The following is a 24694-nucleotide window of genomic DNA, read 5'->3' as shown; positions in this document are numbered from 1 at the left end:
TGCACACACTGCCTTCTAAGCGATGAGCTCATCCTCTTTCCAACAATAGCTCCTCACTGGATGATGTCATCTCCAGCCAATCAGCGCCTTGCCAGATTTCAACACGCGCAGACGCATCTCTGCTGTGTGAGCGCGCGCCCCTCAGCTGCAGCCGACAGGAGAGCAGCAGGATGGAGTTCACTGAGCGACTGCATCATCAGGACCCTTCATCCTTCAGGGGCACTTTATCAGAGACAGCACCTGCCCCCCGTGGCCCCCGTGGTCCCCGTGGCCAGCTCTAAGTAATTATTGACTGACGGCTTTTCCTTCAGGTTCGGACAGGGTGTCAGCCTGTCCTCCTGTCTGCCGCTCAACACACACACACACACACACACACACACAGAGAGAGAGAGAGAGAGAGAGAGTTACACAACACGCAACCTGCAACACCCTGTTCTTCTCAGGGGCCACAGAGCAGAGCTAACACAGAACATTTATCATGACATCACCGGGACACCAGAGCAGACTGACTGAGCTACAGACCGAGTGTGACGGAGGTAAGACAGTGGGGACTGTGTTATTAACCCTGTAAAACCTGGATGGACATCAGTTTTCTTGCACAGCACGAGATGCCTTTCAAAAGCATTTAAATCTTGGACATGGGATTTCTTTCAAAAACATCGTAAAAACGCAAAAGGCAACTTGGTGTGAAATGTCTCCTAAATTCCTTTTGGTAGCGTTTTGGGATATTTATTAGTTTGATGATTATGGTTACTGGGACAATTGGGACACATGGGTGGTGACATTCATAATCTATATGAGTACCTGCTTCTCACCTGTGTCAGTTGAATAGAAGAGAAGGTGAAGTGGATCACCATATTTTTTGTTGAGGGCACTTTTCTTTTGATGGCTGTGATTATTTTGACTCCAAGTTTGTGCACATTCAAATAAGTTGATTCCTTTTCATTTATACATTTTTTGAATGCATCTTTGGATCTCAGTGAATCTTATGTTGGCATTTCAGACAAGTTCTGCTCTGTTACCATGTTTAAGAAAATGCAAATATTACTCACTAGTTTGCAACCAGCAGAATACTGATATATAGCACAGTAAAGTTGGTTTACTGAAGTTGCTAAAACTAATATTGATTTCATTAAACTTGTCATCTGTAAGTGGCAACAACTTCACAAAATCAAGTAAATATAACTAAATTTTAAGTGAACTTAACAATTAGATATAAAGTACACATCAATTAGGATTGGTAATTATCTTTGGCGCCACTGAAAATGAGGGTCTCCCTCAATGACTCCCGAGTTTGAATAAAGTAAATCAATCAATCAATAAATCAATCAATGTACTTAGTTTTCAAAGTAATCCGCTTCCTAGATTTTTTTAAAGTGAAATCAACTTGTCAGTTTTTATATTATAAATAATTGTTTTAAATCCTTCATGCAGGTTTGCTCTCATGCTGCAGTCTGCAGGCTGTGCAGCATCTCACAGATCCAGCATTTCAGCGTGCAACATGAAAACCAGACTGATGGGGAAATTGTTACCACCCAGTTACTGTGATGAAAACGGACGGCACAGGTGCTGGCAGCCCCAACACACTGCAGGCCTGAAGACGGTCAGAGCTGAACACAGACGAGGAGTCCATCCAGGCCACAGGTGAGAGAGGACCACTGTGATTCATGTCCAGCTCAGGACAGCAAACTGGAGCTGAGCTGGAAACAGGAGCAGTGATTTCTAGAAATAGTTCAGATTGTTTTTAAGTTGGGCTGTATGGGACACTTATCCATAGTGTATTTTCCACAGCGGATGTCAGTTTGGAGGAGCAGGCTGGAGTCTGCAACAAAATGGGGATCAGCAACAAAATGTATTAAAGCCCACCTGAAAGTTGATTGCTATGCTGTTTTCATTTAGTAACTATTCAAGTTGCCAGCTAGCGAGATGTATTTGCAATCTATTGTCTTACAAATGTTACATACATTAAAACTTTAATTAATAGCTCGGGCTATTATTTGCTGAAATCACTGAACTCAACAGGCTTATATTTGGGAGAGGCGTCTCTATGTGACAGACTTTAGATTCCTTTCACATAAAACTGTTGCTCAGCAATGATGGAAATACAATCATTGTTTATTTAAACATTTTTTGTGTGCCTCTCTTGTTTACTCTGCTGGTATTATTTCTTTGGTGCTCCTGGTTTCAGTAAAATGAACTGAATGATTGAATCAAAGAGTATTTATAGAGAATTGTGGGTGCTGCACAAGACAGGAGGGTGAAAGCAGCCAACAGAGAGCTCCTTTTTTATGATCCCACAATACTGAGGAAGTTTGACTTTTCATGACTTCTCTGTGCCAAATTCTAACAAGTTAGAGTTGTTTCATGTGTCCTTTCAGCCTGCTGAGTCCCACTGAGCAGCTGCTACCCTCTATCACAAACTGAAAGACAGGAGGCGTCAGGTCAGATATATGGCATAGTTTTACTTTCACATTTTTTCATTACAGAGTAAATCTCAATTCTAACACAGGTATTGGACAGGTTCTTAACACCGATACATGAGGCTGTATTAGCTAGTGGATACTGCATACACACACACTCACAGAATGACAAAATGACTACATTTTCCACTACAAAGTTCAATATCCTGTGATTGCCGTGCAGCCACAGAATGTAATATGACCATGTATTAGAAATGTCTTTAGGCTTCTTTTTTTAAATTTTTACCTGCTTACAGCCACACACACACACACACAAACACACACACACACACATATACTGAGTCCCCTGTAGTTGTAATGGACATCTGGGTGTCTTCCATCCTGTCCTCTCCCACAATATCAATGCTTGTGCGTGAGAGGAAGCCCGTAAAGAGTGAGGAAGCTGCAGACGCATGGATCTAAACATGTTGAGGTTACTGATCACTTACTGTAGTGGTTGTGTACACATCTGATTGGTTGGCATCTTCTCTCTAAATGCTTGGAACATGACTGTGTACATGCGTATATGGGACTGATGTATGTCCAGCCTGGGATGGAACTCACTCAGATATATGTTGGTCCTGGATTTAATTGCTGTAGCAGCACATGTTCAGAGTTTCACTGCCTGACTATAACACTGTTAAATCCTTCGGGCGATTATGATGCATCTATTGGTGCCATGTTGCGATCATAGCTCAGGCAATGCACTTCTTCACCAAGAAAATCATTAAGACTCCATATAGACATTAATGCAGCAGCCCAAGCCAGTACCTGGGTCCTCTGGCGCCAAGATGGCTCTGAGATATACTCATTAGGCTTGGGCGGTATCACAGTAATACCCTGCTATACCCTGTATAGCAGGGTATTAGGAAATCCCAGGGGTATGTTTTTCAATACTGTCATAAATACAGCCGCTCCTCTTTCTATTAAACTCATTGTATGTAGTCCACAGCTCAGTCTCTGGTCTATATTGGTGGAACAGGCAGCTGAGCTAAAAGACACAGTGATATCGAGTGGTGGAGGGAGAAGTTACAGGAATGTAAACAGCTGGCGGCCAGCAGGCAGAGAGTGTGTGGGGAATAACAGCATATTTTGGTTTTATTTTGTTTTTTGAGTTTAAATGAAGTGTATTTTATGATGAGTTAACAAGGCAATTAAGCCTAATCGGTCTTCTGTGACCGAGAGAGAGTTGAGTTCAAAAGTTCTACACTTAAATTTCTGTTTAATGAGGAAAACAGCTGTGAGAATATTACTTTTCCTAACATTTTGTGGGTTTCTGTTGTGCATTTATTAGTCTGAAAAGCGGAAAGTAAGTAGCACACTCAATATCTGTGCACTTATACCATCATATACCTTATCCCAGTACAATTTTAGGAAGATACAAAAAATTAGATACCGCCATAGCCTAACAGTCATCCCCATATGGGTCTGTCCCATCCACAGTCCCAGCAGCTGTGCACTGCTTGCAAATATCCAGCGAGTTCTTATCACTGAAGTCTTCCCTCATATCAAATTAAAGCACGCTGCCTGAATATGCTCACAATAAACAGCAGATCTCACCTTTGGGCAAGATGAAGTCGCAAACATCCTTGAACAAACTGCACAAAGGTGAGATTTATGATTTATCAGAGGTGTTTTTAAAAAGTGTTCCAGCTTTACCAGAGAAAAACACTACAGCGATGAAGAACTCTGTGGTTGACTTGCAAAGTGCAAACATCCTCAGCGAGCAGCTCACAGACGAAGCAAACTTACAGGCAGTGGATGAGGTCTCATCCCCACATCTACAGCGTCCACTCAGTGCCATCCCTCTACTTGAGTGGCTTGAGTTAGTCACATGTGTTCTACACAAGCATGATGGGAATGTCTCAGAAAGCAATAAAGAATACACTGGCACATATTTACATACACATCAATAACAAGAACAAGTGGACTAGTTGTTTGAAATGGAAGGCTACCCCCTCCAGGCCTTCAGCAGAGCGGTCAGCTCAGTCAGGAGGAACGTTAGGCGGCTCCTGCTGGAGGGTCCACAGACCATCCCAGAGCCTTAAGTGCAGTTTCACTAGGAATGCTTGATGGAAATGAGTGGGCAGGAGAGGCAGAGATCTGGACCCTCAGGTCTCACTTCATTAGTGGATCCCACATGGAGGCCTTAGACGTGTGTGTGTGTGTGTGTGTGTGTGTGTGAGGGTATGTGTGCAATAAACAGCTTTACCCATTGCTCTTCCAATCTAAACTAAGTCTCTCTCAAACCCACACATACACACATACAGCATCAGTACTACAGAGCAGTCAGGATGGAGCAGAATGGGACCCCAGCGCAACCATGGGACACAAAAACACACACACACACACACACACACACACACACACACACACACACACACACACACACACACACCCACACACACACACACACACACACACACACACACACACACACACTCCTGGCCACGCAGGCACCAGCTACACAGGTAAACACCAACAAAAACAAGAATGTAGCATCATGTTAATAAACAAGTAGAAGATGAACTGGAATCAGAATCTGGGACAAGAAGAATGACAATAATATCTGCCGCTGCCGTCAGCAGTGGCTGCTTTTTCCCTTATGTAGGTTACACCTTTTTTTACTCAAAGACTCTGTTGGAGGGAGGAGGAGAGGTGCGGCAGGAGGACTCCAGGGACAGCTCGCTGGTGGGGATGGTGGGAGTACTGCTTACGGTAGAGGTGTGGACTCTAGAACTGTTCAGCCAGCAGCTCGCAGAGACGCCTGGACACTGAGTCCTTGCTGCAGCGCAGAGTCAGACGGTACATCTGCACGCACACGCACGCGCGCGCACACACACACACACACACACACACACACAGAAATAATGTTAGGAGAGCCATTTTCACTCCTGGCCAAAGATATGAAAAAAGTCTGACTGTAAAATTGATGAGGGCTTTTATCACTTTGGCTGAGACTTTGGGTTTTTAAAGGTATTTAGTAGTGCAATGTCCCTGCAAATACAAAAATAAACTGAACTCTGTAAATAGTTCAAAACTACTTTTGTTCAACAATATATTAGTCTGGTTTCCATTAACCTTCTAATTGCGCAAATTGAAATTGTGAATATAAAAACACTTACACTTACATGAGGTGGTATTTCAGGAGATTTAAAAAGGCCATACTTCGCAAAACTGCATTGGAAACCCCTTTTTGGCTTTTCTAGGTCACATGATGCTATGGCTATGTGCTTGTCAGTAGGAACTGGCTCCCTCATGATGCAGCAGGAGCTACAAGAGCTGTTATTGCATCACATAACTCTTCAAAAGTTGAACGGATCATCCAAAAGTTTTGAATCCACAATTCCTCTGTGAAATCATGGACTATCACCTCCCAGAAATCCCTCATACGTGGCCGCTCCCAGGTATAAGGGGCTCGCCTTTCCATTATGGCTCCATAACAAGCCTAAGTGACCTTGGATTGTAAATAATGACGGCTAGTACGGTGGCTGCAATAGAAATAAAGCCGCTAATGTTTTGAACATCCATTGCCATGCTTCTTGGAATGTTATCGCCTTTCAGCACCTCCAGCTCCTTCAACCAAAAGTCAAAGGGTTTTTGAATGTGTTTTTGGTTAGAAGCCTGAAATAAGGTCTGTGATTAACACAAGCTGCAGAGACTTCCATGTGTTGTTGTAAAATATAAAATACATCAGTAAATACCCCACTGTGAACTTTGAAGATTTTATGCGTCTTAAAAAAGGTGGTTGTTAACAACAGCTAAATGAGTCTACAGAACACCATGACATTGAATCGTGCTGAAGGCTTTACAGCCTTGTTGTAGTGGCAATGCGATGGTAGCGTAGTTTGCTAATAGTCTAGCATTAGCCTTTTACTTCTGGCCATTGTATTTAGGCTTCAAAAATCAGAAAAAGGTGTTCAATTAAGATCATCTTGCTTAACCAAAATGTTTGAGTAAGTGCTTAACTTTAAAGGGTAACTCTTAGAAAACGTCATTCTAAGAATTTTCTCAGAATTTCTTCACTAGGAGCAGCTCTTTGTACTAAGAAGCTCAGTAAATATGGCCCCAAAAGAATTAAAAAAAAACAAGCAATGAAAACACAAAGGGTTTTTTTTTTTGTTCAGCTGATAAACAGAAATTGATTGGATAGGAAAATGATCCACAGCTCTGATACACAGCAAAATTATAGAGATCACCGTTTATCCAAACTCAGATGCATGTAAACAACATGGACAGCCCTTGTTTCTGCTCAGCTGGCAGCTGCTTGATTAGAAAGTATATGTCATGGAAACTGAAGTGAGCGGAACATGCTGTGATTACCTGTGCCTGGGCGTTTGGCTCCAGTCTTAGCAGACAGCCGACCTGCTGACCCTTGGTCTGGATCACTCCAGCACACACGTAGTTCTCTGGGTTTGGATCGACGTTGTCCAGCAGGGCCGTTCCTAGTCCCAGTAGCTACACACAAACATATCAGCACACACGGATCACAAAAAATGATAGGGACCATGACAGATGAGCATAATGTCATAATATAGGACGTGAGTGACAAAAACAGGAGTGTTATGTGAGGCAAAAGTTGAGAGCAACATGAGAGCCCAGAGAGAGGACTCACTTTTTAACTGTAAATGAAAAGGAAGCATGATTAACATGGCTTATATATTTAACCTTCCCTTCTCCTTGGCTGATCGGTAAATAAAGATACACTACATAGAAGGAGAATAACATTTAAACATTGTTTACTTTAAACAAATCCCTGGTTGTAAGCAAGAACACTGAAGTGTTGGACAGTGTTCATTCACAAGTACACAGTCAGTTCCCCAAACATCTTTGATTGTGGAGACAGATGTGACTGAGGAGAATTTTGATGTTGAAAGTAGCAGAAGAAGCCAACAGAAAAATAAGCAGTTAAATGTGGACGTACCTTAGCCTTCAGTACCTCAGTGTCCATGCTGTGGTTAGCCTTAAAGATCTTTTGTGCTTCTTGCTGAGGCCTGGGGAGAGGTCACACAGGAGTTAAGCTTTAAATAGGGAACTTAAATGTCTTTATAAAACACACACTCACATACACACATACACACTTACTGGCTAAGCTGTTTCCAGCGCTGGAAGAAGTCATGTGAGGACATCTCAGTGGGCTGGAAGAACTTATTGATGGTGACAGGCAGCTTCAGGGTCAGGTTCTGCAGCGCACCACCATACCTGAAAACAAAACACACACACACACACACACACACACACACACACACACACACACACACACAGCTCTACACATGTCTGAGGCTCAGTGTGGATTTATCTAGTCTACAACACAATCTGTTTTTCCAACTCTCCCCATACTTCACTCATAGCTGAAGTCCCAATTGCATATTGCATTTTGGTGCACTGATCGGTCAGAAAAGACTGGTGCTTTCAAAGTGTTTTGGGGTCACTGCACTGTCGTTTCTTTGTGACAATGGAAAATGTTGGTTTATCCTGAAATGCATCACCACAAACATACAGGTGATGATGTCCCTGAAAGCCATTCATGAGTAAAAGTACAGACATCTCACCAGAAAATGACTTCGGTACAAGTTAAAGTCACTTGTTAGAATATTACTAAGTAAAAGTCTGAAGTATCAGATATGTACTGTACTTGACTATCAAATGTGGATTTATGTTATCAAATTACTTAAGTACTGCGATTAAATGTACAAGGAAATGCTGGTAATAAAAAAGAAAGTGATCAGAATTTTGATAATTATGTTTACTGCTTTGTAACATAAAACACCTTAAAAAATGGAGCCTAAAATACAACTGAAAAAACAACAACAAAAAAGACAAAACAAAATATTTTTACAATTTAAAAGGATTTAAAATACAAAATCCAGTTTTTCCTTTCCTTCCATTCCTTCAGTCATCCGTCCATCCCTTTCTTTCTTCTTGTTTTTATAGTCAGTAACTAAAATGTGTGGGCGCAATGTAGTGGAGTCAAAGTAAAAGTTGACAGAAATATAAAAACTCATGTACAATACAGATACTCCTGAATAATACTTAAGTACTGTAATGAAGTTATATTACTTCATTACATTACACCACTGGTGCTTTCACATTGACCATTTACCCGCTGGCAATGTCCCTTTTGGTCAAGAAATGCAGCTTTTTGTTAGTTCCTGACTGAAATCACGCTTTTGCCAATGATAGACTTAATTTTATCGAGAAAAAGTATAACGGCTTGTGTTCCAAAAGTGATTCACAACTTGACCGTATATTGTTACACCCCTTTTCCACCAAAAATAGCGCACGTACGTAGGTTTTTTTTTAAAGACAAGGAAACTTGCTAAAATTTTCTAGCAGGCCCAAGCTGTGTACACGGCTCTGCAGCAGACAAGCATGCTTTCACAGGCAGGCCGGAGACCAGGTTGGCAGGTAAACAGTAGAAAGCAGTAGGGATGAGTGAGTACACCATTATCTGTATCTGTATCTATATCTGTTCAACCATCTAAATGATCTGTATCCGTATCTGTACTATCTGGGGCCTAAACCAGAGGTGGGTGTTACTTAACCAGACATGGGCAGGGCTTAAACCGGAAGATGTTATTTTAAGCCTGAAATTGATACAGGTTGATCAGAAATTGCTATATTTACTGTTTATTAGAAAACTATGTACAGAACAGCCTCCGAATTGAGCTTCAGATCAATGTTTTTGATCAAAATAGTAAGAGAACTATTTACAGAACAAGTTTATTTATAAACACAGAACATGAATAAACTAAAGTGCATCAATGAATACAACACATGCATTAGGCAATTATGAAGTACTAAGTAAAATGCATGACCAAGAGTTTTTATACTCAACATAACTTTATTTTTCTGTTTTTATTTATTTTTAATTTTTTTTATGATCAAACTGTGACTTTTTTTTACTACCTACGTACGCTATGTAAACATTAGATATAAAAAAGCCTCTATATATTTCAAGCTTAATTTGTAATATTTATACTACCAAAGAAACAGCGAGCAGATGGTAAAAAAAACACCTGACTGGTGTAGAGTCAGTGAGCGGCATGACGCGAGCCGCATTCAGCCCCGTCTTGTCAAAAGCACGCGTCCGTTATGAATAAAGTTTTTTGCACCAAGTAACTCCATTGACAATAAATACCGAGGTAGGAGCGGTATTAAAGACAGATGAGACGTGAGCTGTTCCTGAGTACAGAGAGGTTGTCTCTGTGTTGTGTGTATGAGTTGAGCAGTGCAGGAAGAGTGGAGGGGTGCAGTGTGTAGGGGAGGGGCTGGCCTATCACAGAACATGGACACAGTCAGCTACCCAATGAGGATTTTCCTTCATCACAAGCACAAATATCGATTCATATTACTCGTATGATACTCGTGCTCGTCAAAAATGCTTTATCCGTACGGGATGATTGTTCCTTTCTATATCTCTTACTTATTCTGTCTCTGTTTCAAACTCAGTGCAGACTAATTTGGATCATTGTTTGAGCGCTGCTTGGGCAGTGACAGATGCATCTTGACGGTTGCGGGGCTCATGCTTAGCTTGTTCACCTTGGGTGTTCTGTTTCCATCATTGATACCTTTTTTATTACATTAAAACCCCTAGATGTTAACGGATGTTTTTTGTGCAGTTGAAGATTAAGGCTTCAGATGATAGAATGTGGTTTGCAGAATAAAAAGTTTATGTTGCTCAAATGAAGGAAAACTGCTGATTTTCAAATCAACCAGCCAAACTTATTCTGACTGAGTTTTAATCAGAATGAGTTTGGTTGGTTGTACAAGCTTACCTAAACTTGATGTTGAGCAGTGGGGCATCAGAGAAGTCAGTCAGACACTCGATGTTGAGGACCTGTTGGATCTGAGCTCCACCCTCGACCAGCGGTTCCACTGGTTTGGTCTGAACGTTGAGCTGTGGCTGGTTGTCAAGGACCATCAAGACATCCAACAGACTGACTTCCAAAGCCCTTAGACTGTGGACAGTGCTCACACTGACTCACAGAGTCACTGAAGTTCTCTCAGTGACACATCATCATGACTTATAAGATCTCCATCACTAGATCACATATTTATCTTGCAAAGTGAAAACTACAAGGCCAACAGTCACAGTCATCAGCATTATAAGATAAGCATGATCTTTCTGCTGTTTTCTGCCACTGATGATTTCATTCACTGATTCCTCTATTTCACTTTAATGAAATCTAAGTCAAAATGCCAAGTAACAATTAAGCAAGAGTTTGAATGGTAACGTTCTTCAGTCTCAACATCAAGACAGGAATTCAAAAATGGAGTTAAAAATCTAAATTTAAATCAAAAATAGAAATGTATTTGTTACCTCTCCATCTCTGTGTATGAGGAGAACATGGGACAGTTTAAAGAGATTTTTTAACAAGATTTCTCTATTAACAATTAAATAAGCACGAGTTCCTGAATTTGGGCTAAATTTTCCTGACATATTTTATTAGGAATGATCGGCAGGCGATGATTTTATTTCTTTCAGCTATGGTTTTGAAACACACTAAAACATGCACACAGAAAGGATATGAGACTGCAGCTCTCCAGGACAGCTGACTGTGGTGGTGAAGCTGGCAAACTGCACTGATGTCTTATTACCGTAGAATAAGTACATTCTCCCTGAGAGAGAAACACACACCATAGTTACAAGGTCATTGTGTTTGTTAACATGGCTTGTGGGTTATGGAGCATTTAGACTAACAAGTATGAGTATCAGATACATCAGGCACAGTCAAACTCGTTGGCTTAATGGTTGCACTCCAGGGTTGGGGGGGGGGGGCAATCAATCCAAAATAAAATCGCGATATATTGTCTGGCAATACTGTATCGATACATGGAAACCAGTATTGAAGTATTGATGTTTTTATTATAAATATTGCAAATACAAATCAAAGTTTTAGTAATAAATTGCTTTTTCAGTATTTTCAAGTGTTTTATCTCATTAAATATTGACAAAGTTTTTCCTTAATTTGCAGATGAAAAAAGGTAATAAATCACAATATATGTTCTTGCAAACGCTATTTTGCTGTTTTGCATATTGCAAAACATTTAAATTTGCTGTATTATTGTGTAGTGGCCTTAGTATCATTATAATATCTTATCAGCGGACCTCTGGTGATTCTCACCCCTGCTGCACTCCTTTGATTGAGGCAGCAGGGTATATAGAGGCGAGCAAGGGAAATCAGGTTAATTGCATCTTTCCAGTGCACAGCCATTTGTTTATCTAAACTCAGACCACACCCACTTGGAAATGATACAGAACACTGTGCCAACCACAAAACAAAAACACATTACACCTCAGCCATTTATCAAACTAATAAAAAAAAGGTCTGATCACGCCCACTCATCAACATAAGTCTGTAAGACATGGCTGACTCAGCACCAATCCTGCCAAACCACAGCCACGTCAACAAAACGTGCCAGGCCACGCCTCCTTTGTGTGAAGACCACTTACCCAGATTCTGACGATACTCTGACTTGATGCCGATCTGTAGCAGCTGATTTTCAAACAGAACTCCGTTGTTCTTGCACACAAATCTGTAGCATGAAGGCATGTCAAGGGTTAGTCACACTGAAATGTTGCTTTGACAATTGACCATTTGCTAAGTCCCGCCCCTTGGCTAAGACTGTCCAATCACAGCATTAGCCAGCTCTGACAAAGGTCTGACAATTACACAACTTTGCACCATACTCCCAAGCACAAATTTCAGTTTTCCTCATTTTCAGATTGGCTTTTCGGATTTCAAGCTAAATTTTGTGTAGAAGTTGGATAGAGATGAAATTTTTTTCATCCATCCTTTTTTTACTAATGTCTAAATTGGCAACCAATTACTAACCCAATTAACAAAGACCCAAATATTTGGGTACAGCCCTAAAATAAATAAGCAATAGGCCTCGATGAAGGCCTTATTGGTTGGTAATAGAAGCCGTGCTGCTTTCTGACAGAAAGTATTTAACCTGTTGAAACCTAAGCAAATGGGTGCGATTTCCTTCAAAAACACTGAAAAACGCAATGTGGCAGTTACTTGCCTCATTTCAACTTGGTAAGAAATGTTCAAAGAATTGCACTGAATCGGTAGATTTATAAAATTAATATTAAACTATATTTAAACATATTATAATTACATATTTCACATTATGTTACAGAATTCTTATATTCTTTTTCTTTTTACAAAGCCTATTTGTTTTTTCCTTTCTTTTTCTTTTTCATTTTATTTTCAAAAATAATTTTCAGGTGATGTTCCAATACTTTTACTAATTGTTTGCTAATTTTTCAGTCATTTCTTCTTTCATTGCTCAAGGACAGAGGGATGTCCTATGCTATAAAGACCCCTGAGGCAAATTGTGACTTGTAAATATGGGCTTTATAAATAAAATTAAATTGAATCAACTTCTTCCCATGTTTTTGAAAGAAATCAAGATGTTGTTTATTTTGTTCAGGTTTTAAAGGGTTAACATCCCAGATACAGTATATCATTCAAACATGTATTGTAGGCTCTTTTGTCTGCTTCTCTGTGAAATTTTCATTTCCCCAAAATAAGAATATAATTCTTCAGAGAGTGCAGTTAGTTACAGTGTGAGCTCTATGCTCGCTCCGACAGCTTGACGAAACATCACAAAGGGGCAGGGCTTAGCAAAGGGTCAATTCGGTTCTATTATATCCAGGAAAAGAACTACACAACACAACAGGGTTGGAAATTAAGTTTTTTTGTCCACCTGCCATTCTGGCTGGTGGATTCCAAAATCTACCACCCACTCAGTAGATTATCATTGCTTTTGTGGCTCGTGAGTTCAGCTAATCTAGCAGCTACTTGCATATTTTACCAGTATTTGGTTGGTGGTTGGTGCTAATTTCCAACCCTGGAACCATCAAATATTTGACATCAATCATTTACCAGTACAAGATAAAACAGTGTTTGTTATTGTCTGGGCAGGTCTTTGGTGCTTTTGGTGTAATCAAACATAAATAGGTGAGTAGCCTCAACCCAACAGCACAAGTTGAGATTTGCTGCTGCCTGCTGTTTGGCCAGTGACCCAGTTATGCTCTTACTATAGATGTATCACACTGGTACACATATCACCAACTTATCACTCATCTTATGCAGTTTATGTTTTAAGGTGGGCTTTGCACCAGCTTTCTTTAAAACAGGAAGCCATCAGCAGTAGTTACTGGATCCTGACTCAGGCTTTTACAGCATTAAATTGGTCAGACTGCTGCACTCCACCAAAACTCAAACCAGTGGATGTAATGGCTTATCCAGGTACTAATCAAGGCAAACCCTTCCTGTAGAATTAATGCAGGGCTGCAGCTAAGCAAACACATGACAAAGCTTCCACACAGAGAGAGAGCTTACTTGTTAAGAAGTTCGTCTGCCTCAGACAGGGGAGGAGCAGGATCCTCAGAGGGAGGAGCAGAGCTGAGACCACAGGACAGCCCACAGGACAGAGGAGAGACAGATGGAGACAGAGAGGCAACAGAACAGATGGGGAATGGATGGATAGAGCAGAAATGAGAGGTGGAAACAGCCATCCATTCACCACAGGGTCCAGCCAGAGTGTGAGAAACATTAGTCAGGAGAAACAGGAGAGAAGAAGAAAGAAGGATAAAAAGCAGAGATGGTTAGTAAAGCAGTTTGTACAAACACGATATCATTACATAATGAGAGATATCTGCTGGTAGTTATTCTGAGTAACTAATACTCCTCCACTGCAGTCAGTATGGATGTGGACAGTTTCTGTTGTTTTGGTTCTGTACTCAAACACACTGAATAGGAAGTGAAACAATACAGTAGCTACTGTGTGTGAAGTGCAGACTTTAAGCTTGGATTAAAAACTGGGCCAACAACACACAAAACAGGCCACGATTAATACAGTTTACGGCAGCAAGATTTTAACCAACCTGAACCTAACGTTGAAAGGCAACACTTTGACTTCAATCACTGGTTCATTTTAAATGAGGGGCCAACGAATATTGTTTTTTTAGGGCCAATACCAATACCAATTATTAGTACATAATGAGACTGATAACCGATATTTTATTACTGATATGCATTTACAATAAAAAAATTGATAATCTTTCGGTCAATATTTAGAATTTGGAAAATAACAAACTCCAACACAAAACTTTGTTTAAATGCCTTTAGTAAATATCTAATCAAAACTAAAACTTTCAACATCATGTAAAGTCAGCGCCCAGCAACTGTTTATTATTAAGTCAAGTGAAAATATAAATAAAAAATTAATTAAAAAAAAAAACCTAAGGTTCCTCCCATGCTGACACTTTCTTTGCACTTTTGAATATATTAATTTTATTAGTGATCATTAAAATAAAATGCAAATACAGATTATCTGCAAAATGCCAAACATCAGCCCCAATAATCGGCCAGGTTCATAATCTGTCGACCATTATCTTAAATCCTTTTTGCTTGATTGCAGAGCCCAAACAACAGTCCAAATGTGTCCAGACTGCACTCTGTTCCAGACACTGTTCACGTGTTTAAAAGCACATACATTGTCTACACATAAAGCTTGATGCCATGAACATTTTTGTGAGAAAAAAGGTTTGGGAATTTATGTTTGCAGCTTGGTATTGCATTTCTGCAGTGGTTCCCATAATGTCCTATCCTACGTATATTAACAAGTCAGCACCATTTTTAATGCATTTTCAGTTTGTGAATGAAAAAACTTGACTAGAGATGCCAGGAATTTGAGAAGTTGAAATATCACAGACATTTTTACGCTCGGCTGAGGTAGAATTGTTTGTGTATTGATAAAATAGTTAGGGTTAGCAGAGACTAAAAATAATGACAGTGAGTGTAGAGTAGACTGCAACCTTCCTAAAATAAATATATCAAACAAACAAAAATGTCACATTTCTATGTTCTCTACATTTTATTTCACTGTTGAAGGTTTGTCCAATGCTCTTTTAACTGCATTATCTCATTTGCTATCTTCTGCAAAGGTTTACTGACACTAAATTAGCATCACCAGCTGTTTGCACTAAACTCTTAATGTCACATAACAGTAGTGGAAATGTACATAATGCTGCATTTTCTTTTGCTCATTCATTCACACTGTTGCACTACCTTTGAATGGAAACCTGGCTAGAGAATCACAAAATGTCTGCATGGTAGTTTTTCTTTTTAAAATATGGCTGAGCCCTGTTGTGGCAGCGGAGCCTGAGTGCTTTCTTCTACTTGTGAAGTTTGTCTTGTCATTGGCTCATACAACTAGAGTGCTGCATGCCTGCCTTTTCTGCAAATGTGCACTGTTTTAGAAGAAAAACTAGAGTGGGTTCACTGGCCAACCAAGTGCCCTTCATGTGATCCAAATTTATATCTATTCCTTAGAGCATATAGTGGCTCTTATATACAGTTAGCTTTTTACACTGTTCACACTAATTTTGGCAAAATGACTTGCATTGTCATGCTACAGGATATACTTCCACTGCATCGCCAGGCATGAATACACGTGTATTTGCGTCTTTGCAGTGACTTTGTGTGTAAACTCACACATGAAACGCTTGCATCGCATTCAGTGTGAACACATCATTAGACCATCAGGTCTCATGTTTAGTTTATTGGTCAGCACTGGAGTTATTGCAGAACCAAATAAATCAAACTTTTGAGGTGAGCAACTTCCAGATCTGGATACAACTGGTAGTGTAAAAGCATCCTTTGTGAACATGGCCAGTACAGTGCAAAGAGCTTTTCCACACAAAACTGCTGCCTAACCCTAACCCTGCTCGAAATGGGGTTGATGACAGCGAGTGTTGGAAGCTTTACTTCCAAAATGATGAGCTGGAGGGCAAAAAGCTCTACAGAGATGCTGAGTTTGGTGGTAGTTCTGCCTGTTCTATTATGTTCCATGCATCTGAGGACAATGCATCACTGCTAAAAATGTTGAAAGGCATCAATGTTTATGTAGAGCAGGTCAGGTGCTTTTATGTAGACCTATGTGACTCATGTGCATGAAGCTATCAACTTGGTGTAGCATATATAACATATGACATGTTAATTTCAACATATAAGCCTGTCCCTAAAAACCAGTGTACCATATCTGTATTGTTCTAGCTACTGCTGTAGGTTACTACTGGGCCCTTACTCCGAGTCACCAGAACCCTCCACCAATAGGGAGTCAGAGGTCTCTGTGGGCTGTTCCAGCTCTCTGTCAATGTCCAATCACGGTAGAGGACAGGAGACAGACAGTCAGTAACACACACACACACACACACACACACACACACACACACGCACAAGTGCACGCACACGCACACACACGCACACACACACACACACACACACACACACACACACACACACACAGACACACAGACACACACAGAGGGAAAAAGAGAGAAGGGAAGGAGAGAAAAAGACGAAAGACAGTCACATACACAGCAAGATAAAAAGAACAGACAAGTGCAGCAGACCTGCCAACCATGGAGACGAGTCTACACCATTTCCTGCTCTCAGACTGCTGTGGACCTGGACAGCCTGTGCTGAGCTGACATACTGCACAACTGGGTTGCAAACAAACATGAATGGAGCCCTCGCTGTAGCGGCATTTATGTGTGAATAAAAAAGTCTGAAGAAGAGGAGGAGAATGTGGACAAGGTCATGACTGGGAAAGGAAGCCAACTTGGCATGACAGTTTTGCAACGACAACTCGGAGTAAGTCTTAGCATCTATAAGCATTGAGCAATGTGGCACTAATCAGTGCATCACTTCATGCTGCATTTCTATTGGCTGGTAGGTTGTAATGGCAGTCAGTGAGATGGTCATCCCAAATTTCTGACTGTCAGAATTTAATCCCAGGCACAAAGACCATGACAAAGGCTGAACCTCTCTCACTGTGATGTGGGACTAATGTTTTAGAGCCGCAACCAGAGATACTGCAACGACTCTGTCACAATGGTCATCTTTCGTCTCAAACAGCCCAGAAGTTTCGCCATGTATATAGTAGCTCTTATTTTCACTGTAAAAATTAATAACTGAGATTCCACAGCTGTAAAAGTCAAAGGCCGAATCTTCGATGTAATACCCACTTCCTGTTTACCTTCCTATGTAGAGAATTAAGGTGTTGTCAAAAAACAAAAACCTGACCACTTCCTCAAAGTGGAGCATTTTCACACTCTTTTCCAACTATAAACAAAATCAAAAGTATTCCCTGATGTAGCAGTTGCTTGATAGTCAGCTAACTAAACACAACATGTAAATTTGGCAACATAAGGCCACCTGTACATGTACCACCATCATTTAATTTGCTGACGACATAACTATCATCTGCCTGATTACAAGCAGTGACAGGACAGTCTTCAGAGAGGAGGCCAGAGCTCTGACAGCTTGGTGCAATGATAACAACTTCCATCTCGTCGCCAGCAAAACAAAGGAGCTGACATCACAAGGGCAGCAAGACAGCAGCTCCTCTTCCTCTGCAGGCTGAGGAGGCTCTTCATGGACTCCAGCATACTCTGAAACCTCTACAGGTGCACCACTGAGTGTCTTAGCAGCTGCGTCACTGCCCTCAACTGATAGCCACAACAGAGGATGGTGAAAACTGCACATCAGCAGGGCCAAGCTGCCTTCCATGGAGGAGCTCTACACCCAGCTGGGCAGAGGAGGGGCCCACAGGATGATCAGAGACCCCAGTAACCCTGGCCACAGACCCATATTTTAACTTTTTGACCATTTCATGTCTTATATTCTCATTTTTACTATCACGATTTTCTTGTTTCAACACCACTGTTGGATGAAACCTGAGATGTAATATTCTAATTAGGCAGGTTTCCATTAACCCTCAAATTGAACAAATTGAAATTGTGAATATGAAATGAGCCTAATGGAAACACACCAGTTTTGAAAAAAAAAATTTATCACAAAAAAAGTTTTCACGCTCACATGAGGTGATATTTCAGGTGATTTGACAAAGCCTAAATTTGCAAAAATGCAATGGAAAATTTTGTGTTTTCTAGGTCACATGATGCTTTGGTTATGTGCTTGTCAGTAGGAACTGGCTCCCTCATGATGCAGCAGGAGCTACAAGAGGTGTATTGCACCTCATAACTCAAAAGTTCAAAAGTTGAGCAGATCATCTGGAAGTTTTAAATCCACAATTCCTCTGTGAAATCATGGAGTATCACCTCCCAGAAATCCCCCATACATGGCCGTTCCCACGTATAAGGGGCTTGCCTTTCCATTATGGCTCCATAACACGCCTACATCTCTTTCTATTGAAAATAATGACGGCTAGTACGGTGGCTGCAATAGAAATAAAGCTGCTAATGTTTTGAACATCCATCGCCATGCTTTTTGGAATGTTATTGCCGTAGGAGAAGTCGCAGAACATCACTCAGTGGAAACACCGTCATATTGCATTTCCATAATACCGCTTAAGTTTTGATTGCTGATTGATTTTTTAAAGGTATATCCTTCTAAATAATGCAATACCAGTCTTGTAACAAACTAGTTATCCAGCCAACAGCAAAGAGAGGAGGGAGGGCAGGGTGAGGGACAGATTCAGGTTGGAGCCCTGACTCAAGTTTTCAGTTAATAGTCATCTTTTTTTGTTTTAAAGTAACATCAACATACAGTATCTGAATATAAATGTCTCCGGGTTGACAGGTCCATATCAGACAAAGATAGAGCAAAGAAAGATAGAGCCAACAGAGTGACAACCAGCATGGACACAATACAGCTAGCTGCATTGTAGTCTAACAGCACAAACATACCACAAACATCACAACTACTCAGGCTACATTAACAGATTTAAACAAGAAACAGCAGTTTATGTGAGATTCACTCACTCACCCCCATTTAAGTCTAAGCCTAGTTGAGCCCTGTCCACTTTTGAACAGTCAGTGTGTTGACATGCACTTAATTATGTGGTTTATAAACGTGGTCACTGTAATTGATGTAGGGAGTGTAGTGTATATGGGTGACTGGGTTTCTAATCACCTTCATTCGAGTACATATGTGCATGACTTAAGACTGCGACCAGGACTAGTAAAACGATGGAATAAGTACACGAAATGAGAGATCATTAGATTGAGAGTGACCAAGCTACTACAGTGCATGTTCTCAGATCCACTACGTAACCTGGTTACTTATGTGCATGTAAACGCAATGAATGAAGGCAGCAGTACAGTAGAAAGTAGAGATGTCCCGGCAGACCCTAAGGACTGGTGTCAATCAAAACCCTTTTTTTCTGAACTCTCCTGTTTCATCCTCCTGAGCCTGGTGGTGTTGCAGCACAGCAATCACTTATTACCACCGACTCTACAATCTGCAGAGTCGCATACACATTTTATCAACACGTGTTATATAAAAGCATGAGATGTGCCTTAGTATCAGCAGATAACCAATGGTTAAAAGATTGGATCGGGATTGTTTCTACAGTACAGCTGTCTGGAGCAGACAGTCTCTGTGGCAGCTTCACAGCATTATCAGCAGGCTCTTTTGCAACCATACTACATACTACACTCTGACTAATGCTAGATTCTACATCTGCCCAGCGAGAGATGATCGTTCACCTTAGGAAGCCGTCGTCGTTCACAGCAGCAGAGGGTGCAGCGGGACCTGCCTCAGAGAACACATCCACCAATAGGCTGCCAGCACTGGCTGGAGCAGCACCAACGGGAGCGGCAGAGCGAATCCCAAGCAGGTCTGCTGATGGTGACGGGGTAGACTGGAAAACAAAGGAAACTTCAGTAGGGCCATTAAATGCAGGATTTTTGTAACAGCTGCTAGTGTACATACAGGCAGTTGAAAGCAACCAAAAAATTATGCTTATTTGGGTCCAAGCCCCTCAGAGAGGCTGCTTACTGCGTTGGAGGCAGCCATGGCTGCTGTGTCGGGCCCCCGGTCACCCCCTCCATTCAACTCTCCACCCTCCCTTTTGCTGTCTTCCAGTTCTGTGACGGACACAGCACCAGGCCCCTTCTTCTTCTTCAGCTTAGCCAGGATTGATGACTCCCTCTCTGGGAAGGGAGGCATCTCCTCCAGGACCGTGGCCTGAGCGAACAGAGAAAACAGTCATGCTGCTGGTTGGACTGAAAGAGCTGCCAACATCTTACTGAAAGCACACATCAGAGTAGACAGACAGCAGCTCCAGAAGACCAGAGCTCGGGACTACGATCATTTAGTAGACAAAGTGAAGGACATTTATTAACAATGTCCATCAGTGCTCCTGCAAATGTTGATAATTATTCATTTCTGGACCTGGGCTGAGTTAAATTTGGTCACCAGCACTAACCAGGACATCGGTGCTAGCGATGGATGAAAGCTTCAGATACTCCACAGCACGCTGCTGCAGCTCCACATCTGAGTTGCGGATCTGGCTGTCACAGCGCAGCACCTCCTGGATAGTGGCCTTGGTCTCTGGGAACAGGTTGATAAACTTGATGTAAGCGGAGAGCAGCAGGGCGCGAGTCGGCACCGAGCACAGGTGGAACTTGGAGTGGAGAAGGTTGAACTGGACCAGGGGGCTGGATGACAGGACAGAAAGGTTAATATTTATCATTGTATCAATTGTCAACTTTGAGCTTTGAAAGCCAAAACCCAACATACCTGGACCGTGGGTCACCAGCAATGAGGTTACCAAACTCGCCCAGAATGTAGCCTCCAACCTTCACCATGTTCTCATGGCAGGCAGGGGCCTGCAGGGCCTGGGAGAAACAATGACTCAACTTACTGCTGTCTAAACAACACATCTCACTTCCCCTTATTTCATATGAAATGCAATGCTGGTGGAATGTATATTAAAGTGTGCATGCCATGCCAAGAAGCACTTCTTTAATTAAGAGACAAGTACCACTCTGCTGCAGCTTCCTTAATTCTTAAATTAGTTTTTCTAAAAATAAGGTAAAACAAACAAAAAAAAAAATGCTTTTTTTTCAACATACTTTATCTTTTCTAGTTTTTGGTCATGATTTATAACAGTAATGACATTTTCACAGCATTTTCTTTGCTTTTATGAGTTATCGTAGTGACTTCACGGGAGCTTTCAAACTTGTTTTAAGGCTGTGTCCAATAGGTACAGCAGTTTGCTGAGACAAACACATATTTTGAAAAAATACTTAATGTTGAGGCCTTTGCACACCAACTTTTATAGGTTTCCCCTTGCACTGTCTTGGTGAGTCATTGTATTCCGTAGATATGAAGTTGATGAGTTAAATGTTGCAAAGAATGCTAAACTATAAAAAATTTTAAAAAACAAGCAAACAAACTTGTGGCATTTTCCTTTTAAAGTAGGTTGATAATTTGCCAAAAGACACTCAGAACTCTCTGGTGTGAGTTAGTGCTGGGTATTATATAGTCTAGATATCTTCTTAAATTTTGGATAAAATCTGGTAAATGTCTTTTTCTGTAATGTTGTCATTTTCCAAACTGTTATATTATTTGTCTTTATCCACTTAGTCATTAGTCTTGGGCAAGATACTGAACCCCAAATTGTTCCCGATGCTGCGTCATCGGAGTGTGAGTGTGTGTGAATGATTACTTAGTAGCAGGTGGCACCTTGTGCGACTAGCCTCGGCCACCAGTGTGTGAATGTGTGTGTGAATGGATGAATATGACATGTAGTTTGAAAGCGCTTTGAGTGGTCAAAAACAATAGAAAAGCACTATAGAAGTGCAGTCCATTTACCATTATACTCATATTATCAATAACTACTTATCAAAAATGTTATTGTCTAGATATTTTGTGAAAGCACCAACAGTCACGCCCTCAGTTTTGTCCCAATATCAGTATCAAGGTATTTGGTCAAAAATACTGTGATATTTGATTTTTTCCATTTCACCCAGCCTTAAGTGGAATTGTATTCAATATTATAGCATGAGACAAATAAAACTGATACTTGTGCTAAAAAAAGTTATTTAACATAAAGCAGAAGGTCTCAAAGTTTAAAAAGATCAGCTGCACAAGAATTTTGTCTAAATAAAATTTTGATTTAAATATGGAACAACCTGATAAAAAGTTAACGTGAGAGGCATGATGAGTGTCTTTACTACTGTCAAAAGCTACATTTATCATTTTAGTCGTGGTACCTCAAAAACTGTCTTGGCGGCGTAGCCTTGCACATCGTCTCGGTTGATGACGATCTGAATGACGCGATACCAAACCTCTTCGCTGACGTAGTCTCCAGCAATGCGGATGAGGTTAAGAATGGTGTCCACATACCACGAGTAATCCACAGCATACTTCTCTGCGAGTATGGCCACTTTCAGCACCTGAATGAGGAAGGCACAACAAATCAACAGTTCTTTCTGTTGGTATGTCATTTTGTGCTAAATCAAATTGAGTATTTATTTTGGAAAACGTGTTGAACTTAGAGTTAGATAAACTGGCGGGTTTGTCAGTATTAATATCTTTTCTAAAAGACTGCTGGACTGTTTTTTTTATGCTGATGAATACAATATGTAGCAGGTGGACACGAACCATCTTCACCAATTCTCTCTCATCATTTAGAGGAACACAGCCAGTCACACACACTGACGGAGAAAAGAATACAGCATGGCAGGAAATCTTTCTTGGCACACACTCTGACACCCACCATCTCCTCTCTGATGGAGTAGTCTGCCGTCTCAAGGTAGCTGAGCATCTCTGCTACAATCTGCTTGGCATTGCTGCGATCACACATGGCATACAGCAGATCAGCCGCCCTCTGTCGAACACTCACATCCCTCTCAGTCTGTAGAGACACAGAGAGACACGCTGTGATAAATGAAAAACAAAAATGTGAAACAGCCCTACAGACAACAGTTTAACTATGTGTGAATTGTCCTGTGCCTCTGACTCGTTCTACTGCATCCTTTTTAAAGCTGTGGTGTGTATGTGTAATGTGGGAATGAACATGGTTACACTGGTTAATGGAGGTTAGTGGGATTGTGCCTGATTTTGTCACACTGATAAGTGACTGCCTTTAGTTTAGAGTGTGATCACCTTGAGGGCGTTGATGACGGTCTCGATGTGCGTCTTGACGGCTTCATGGGAAAACTCAGAGCTGGCCAGAGTACACATGCTCTCCAGAGCCAGGTAGCGCAGGTTAGTCTCTCTGTGCTGCAGGAACTGGCCCAGCTGATTACAGGCTCTCACCAGCAGGTTTGGCTCACTGAGGACCACAAACATAAACTTCACTGGCAGCCTAATAAAACCCTTTAAGTTTCATCAGATCAGTGAAAAGGGGTTTCAGCAGGACTACGTAAGAAAAGCTAAAGTTTGATATCACGTTTATTCATTACAGAACTATTTCCCAGCTGGGAACTGTTTTTTTTTTTTTAATAACCTATTTCCTCTGACTATAAGCACACATGCAGCACATCATAATATCCATACACTAACGTCCGCTTATCCGAGGCCAGCAGCGCGAGCAGCAGACTGAGCAAAGAACTCCAGACGTCCTCTCCTCAACAACGTTTTCCATCATAATATTTAAGGTATTTTTCAGCTCCAGAGGATACAGTAAAGTCATGTCGTTCAGAACACTCACCTGTCATAGTGGATTATCAGTGAGATGGCCTCAAACAAGATAGCATTCTTGGCATTGGAGTGCTGCACCTTCTTGGACTTTGGCGGTTCCTGGGCCTTATTGAGGATGGTCTCCAGACACTCTACCAAACGGCCCTTGACAGCGCCATCCTCTGGTGGAGGGTAGCACTGCAGCAGGCGCAGCAGCTTGCAGGAGAGCCACGGTGCCGGCACAAAGTAGTAGGTATAATCCTGTAAGTCAGTGGAGGCCGAGGACACAATCTAGAGAACCAACAGAATGTATTGCTGTCAGTCAAAACGGTTCCTGTGCAAGATACAGCATAATAGTCTCAGCAAAGTGCAGCTTACTGTATGCAGGACGCCAAACCACAGGAATTGAGTCAGTCATTTTCAAAAGTTTTGCAGACTTTAGCCCTATTCATACAGGACTAGAATTACCAGAAAACCTCATGTGATTTAGAAATTACCCCTTTACGTCTGTGCTCCATGCGGTGCGCTTTCAAGTAATGACACTCTGACAATCTTTTTTTCTCTAAGTGAGGAAACTGAATATCTACAGTTTCCATAATCACATTGAAATTAATATACATTTTTTAAACACTTAAAGATCCACTAATATACTGAGGCTGTGGCGATGAGCTGTTCAATAGCTTTGAATAATTTTGATACAAATTTTGCTCTGGCCTATTCTTTAAGGTTGCATTCAACAAAATGCATTATTATCTCAATTAAATGTACTGAGAAAAA

The 24694-nt window shown here is 41.1% G+C and overlaps 1 protein-coding gene across 3 annotated transcripts in view; it reads right to left on the bottom strand.

Moving 5' to 3' along the window:
• Nucleotides 1-3551: 3551 nt before the first annotated feature.
• The window catches only part of ap2a1 (adaptor related protein complex 2 subunit alpha 1), a 37659-nt gene continuing 16516 nt past the window's right edge, over nt 3552-24694 (bottom strand). Inside the window, exons 6-22 of one of the 3 annotated variants that reach the window (XM_042505828.1) lie at nt 23949-24208; nt 23402-23570; nt 23013-23150; nt 22507-22689; nt 21029-21126; nt 20715-20946; nt 20285-20473; nt 19993-20147; nt 16566-16628; nt 13817-13879; nt 11917-11999; nt 10992-11081; nt 10238-10361; nt 7545-7661; nt 7384-7453; nt 6783-6917; nt 3552-5270 (exon numbers count right to left, since the gene is read on the bottom strand). In XM_042505828.1, coding sequence (XP_042361762.1) covers nt 5193-5270; nt 6783-6917; nt 7384-7453; nt 7545-7661; nt 10238-10361; nt 10992-11081; nt 11917-11999; nt 13817-13879; nt 16566-16628; nt 19993-20147; nt 20285-20473; nt 20715-20946; nt 21029-21126; nt 22507-22689; nt 23013-23150; nt 23402-23570; nt 23949-24208 — 2247 coding nt within the window. In that variant the 3' untranslated portion in view covers nt 3552-5192. The remainder of the gene's footprint in view (nt 5271-6782; nt 6918-7383; nt 7454-7544; nt 7662-10237; nt 10362-10991; nt 11082-11916; nt 12000-13816; nt 13880-16565; nt 16629-19992; nt 20148-20284; nt 20474-20714; nt 20947-21028; nt 21127-22506; nt 22690-23012; nt 23151-23401; nt 23571-23948; nt 24209-24694) is intronic. The other 2 variants (XM_042505829.1, XM_042505830.1) reach the window with 2 other exon arrangements.

Source organism: Plectropomus leopardus, chromosome 17, assembly GCF_008729295.1.
Source record: "Plectropomus leopardus isolate mb chromosome 17, YSFRI_Pleo_2.0, whole genome shotgun sequence".
Taxonomy (NCBI): domain Eukaryota; kingdom Metazoa; phylum Chordata; class Actinopteri; order Perciformes; family Serranidae; genus Plectropomus; species Plectropomus leopardus.
This window is presented reverse-complemented; position numbering and strand designations above follow the sequence as displayed.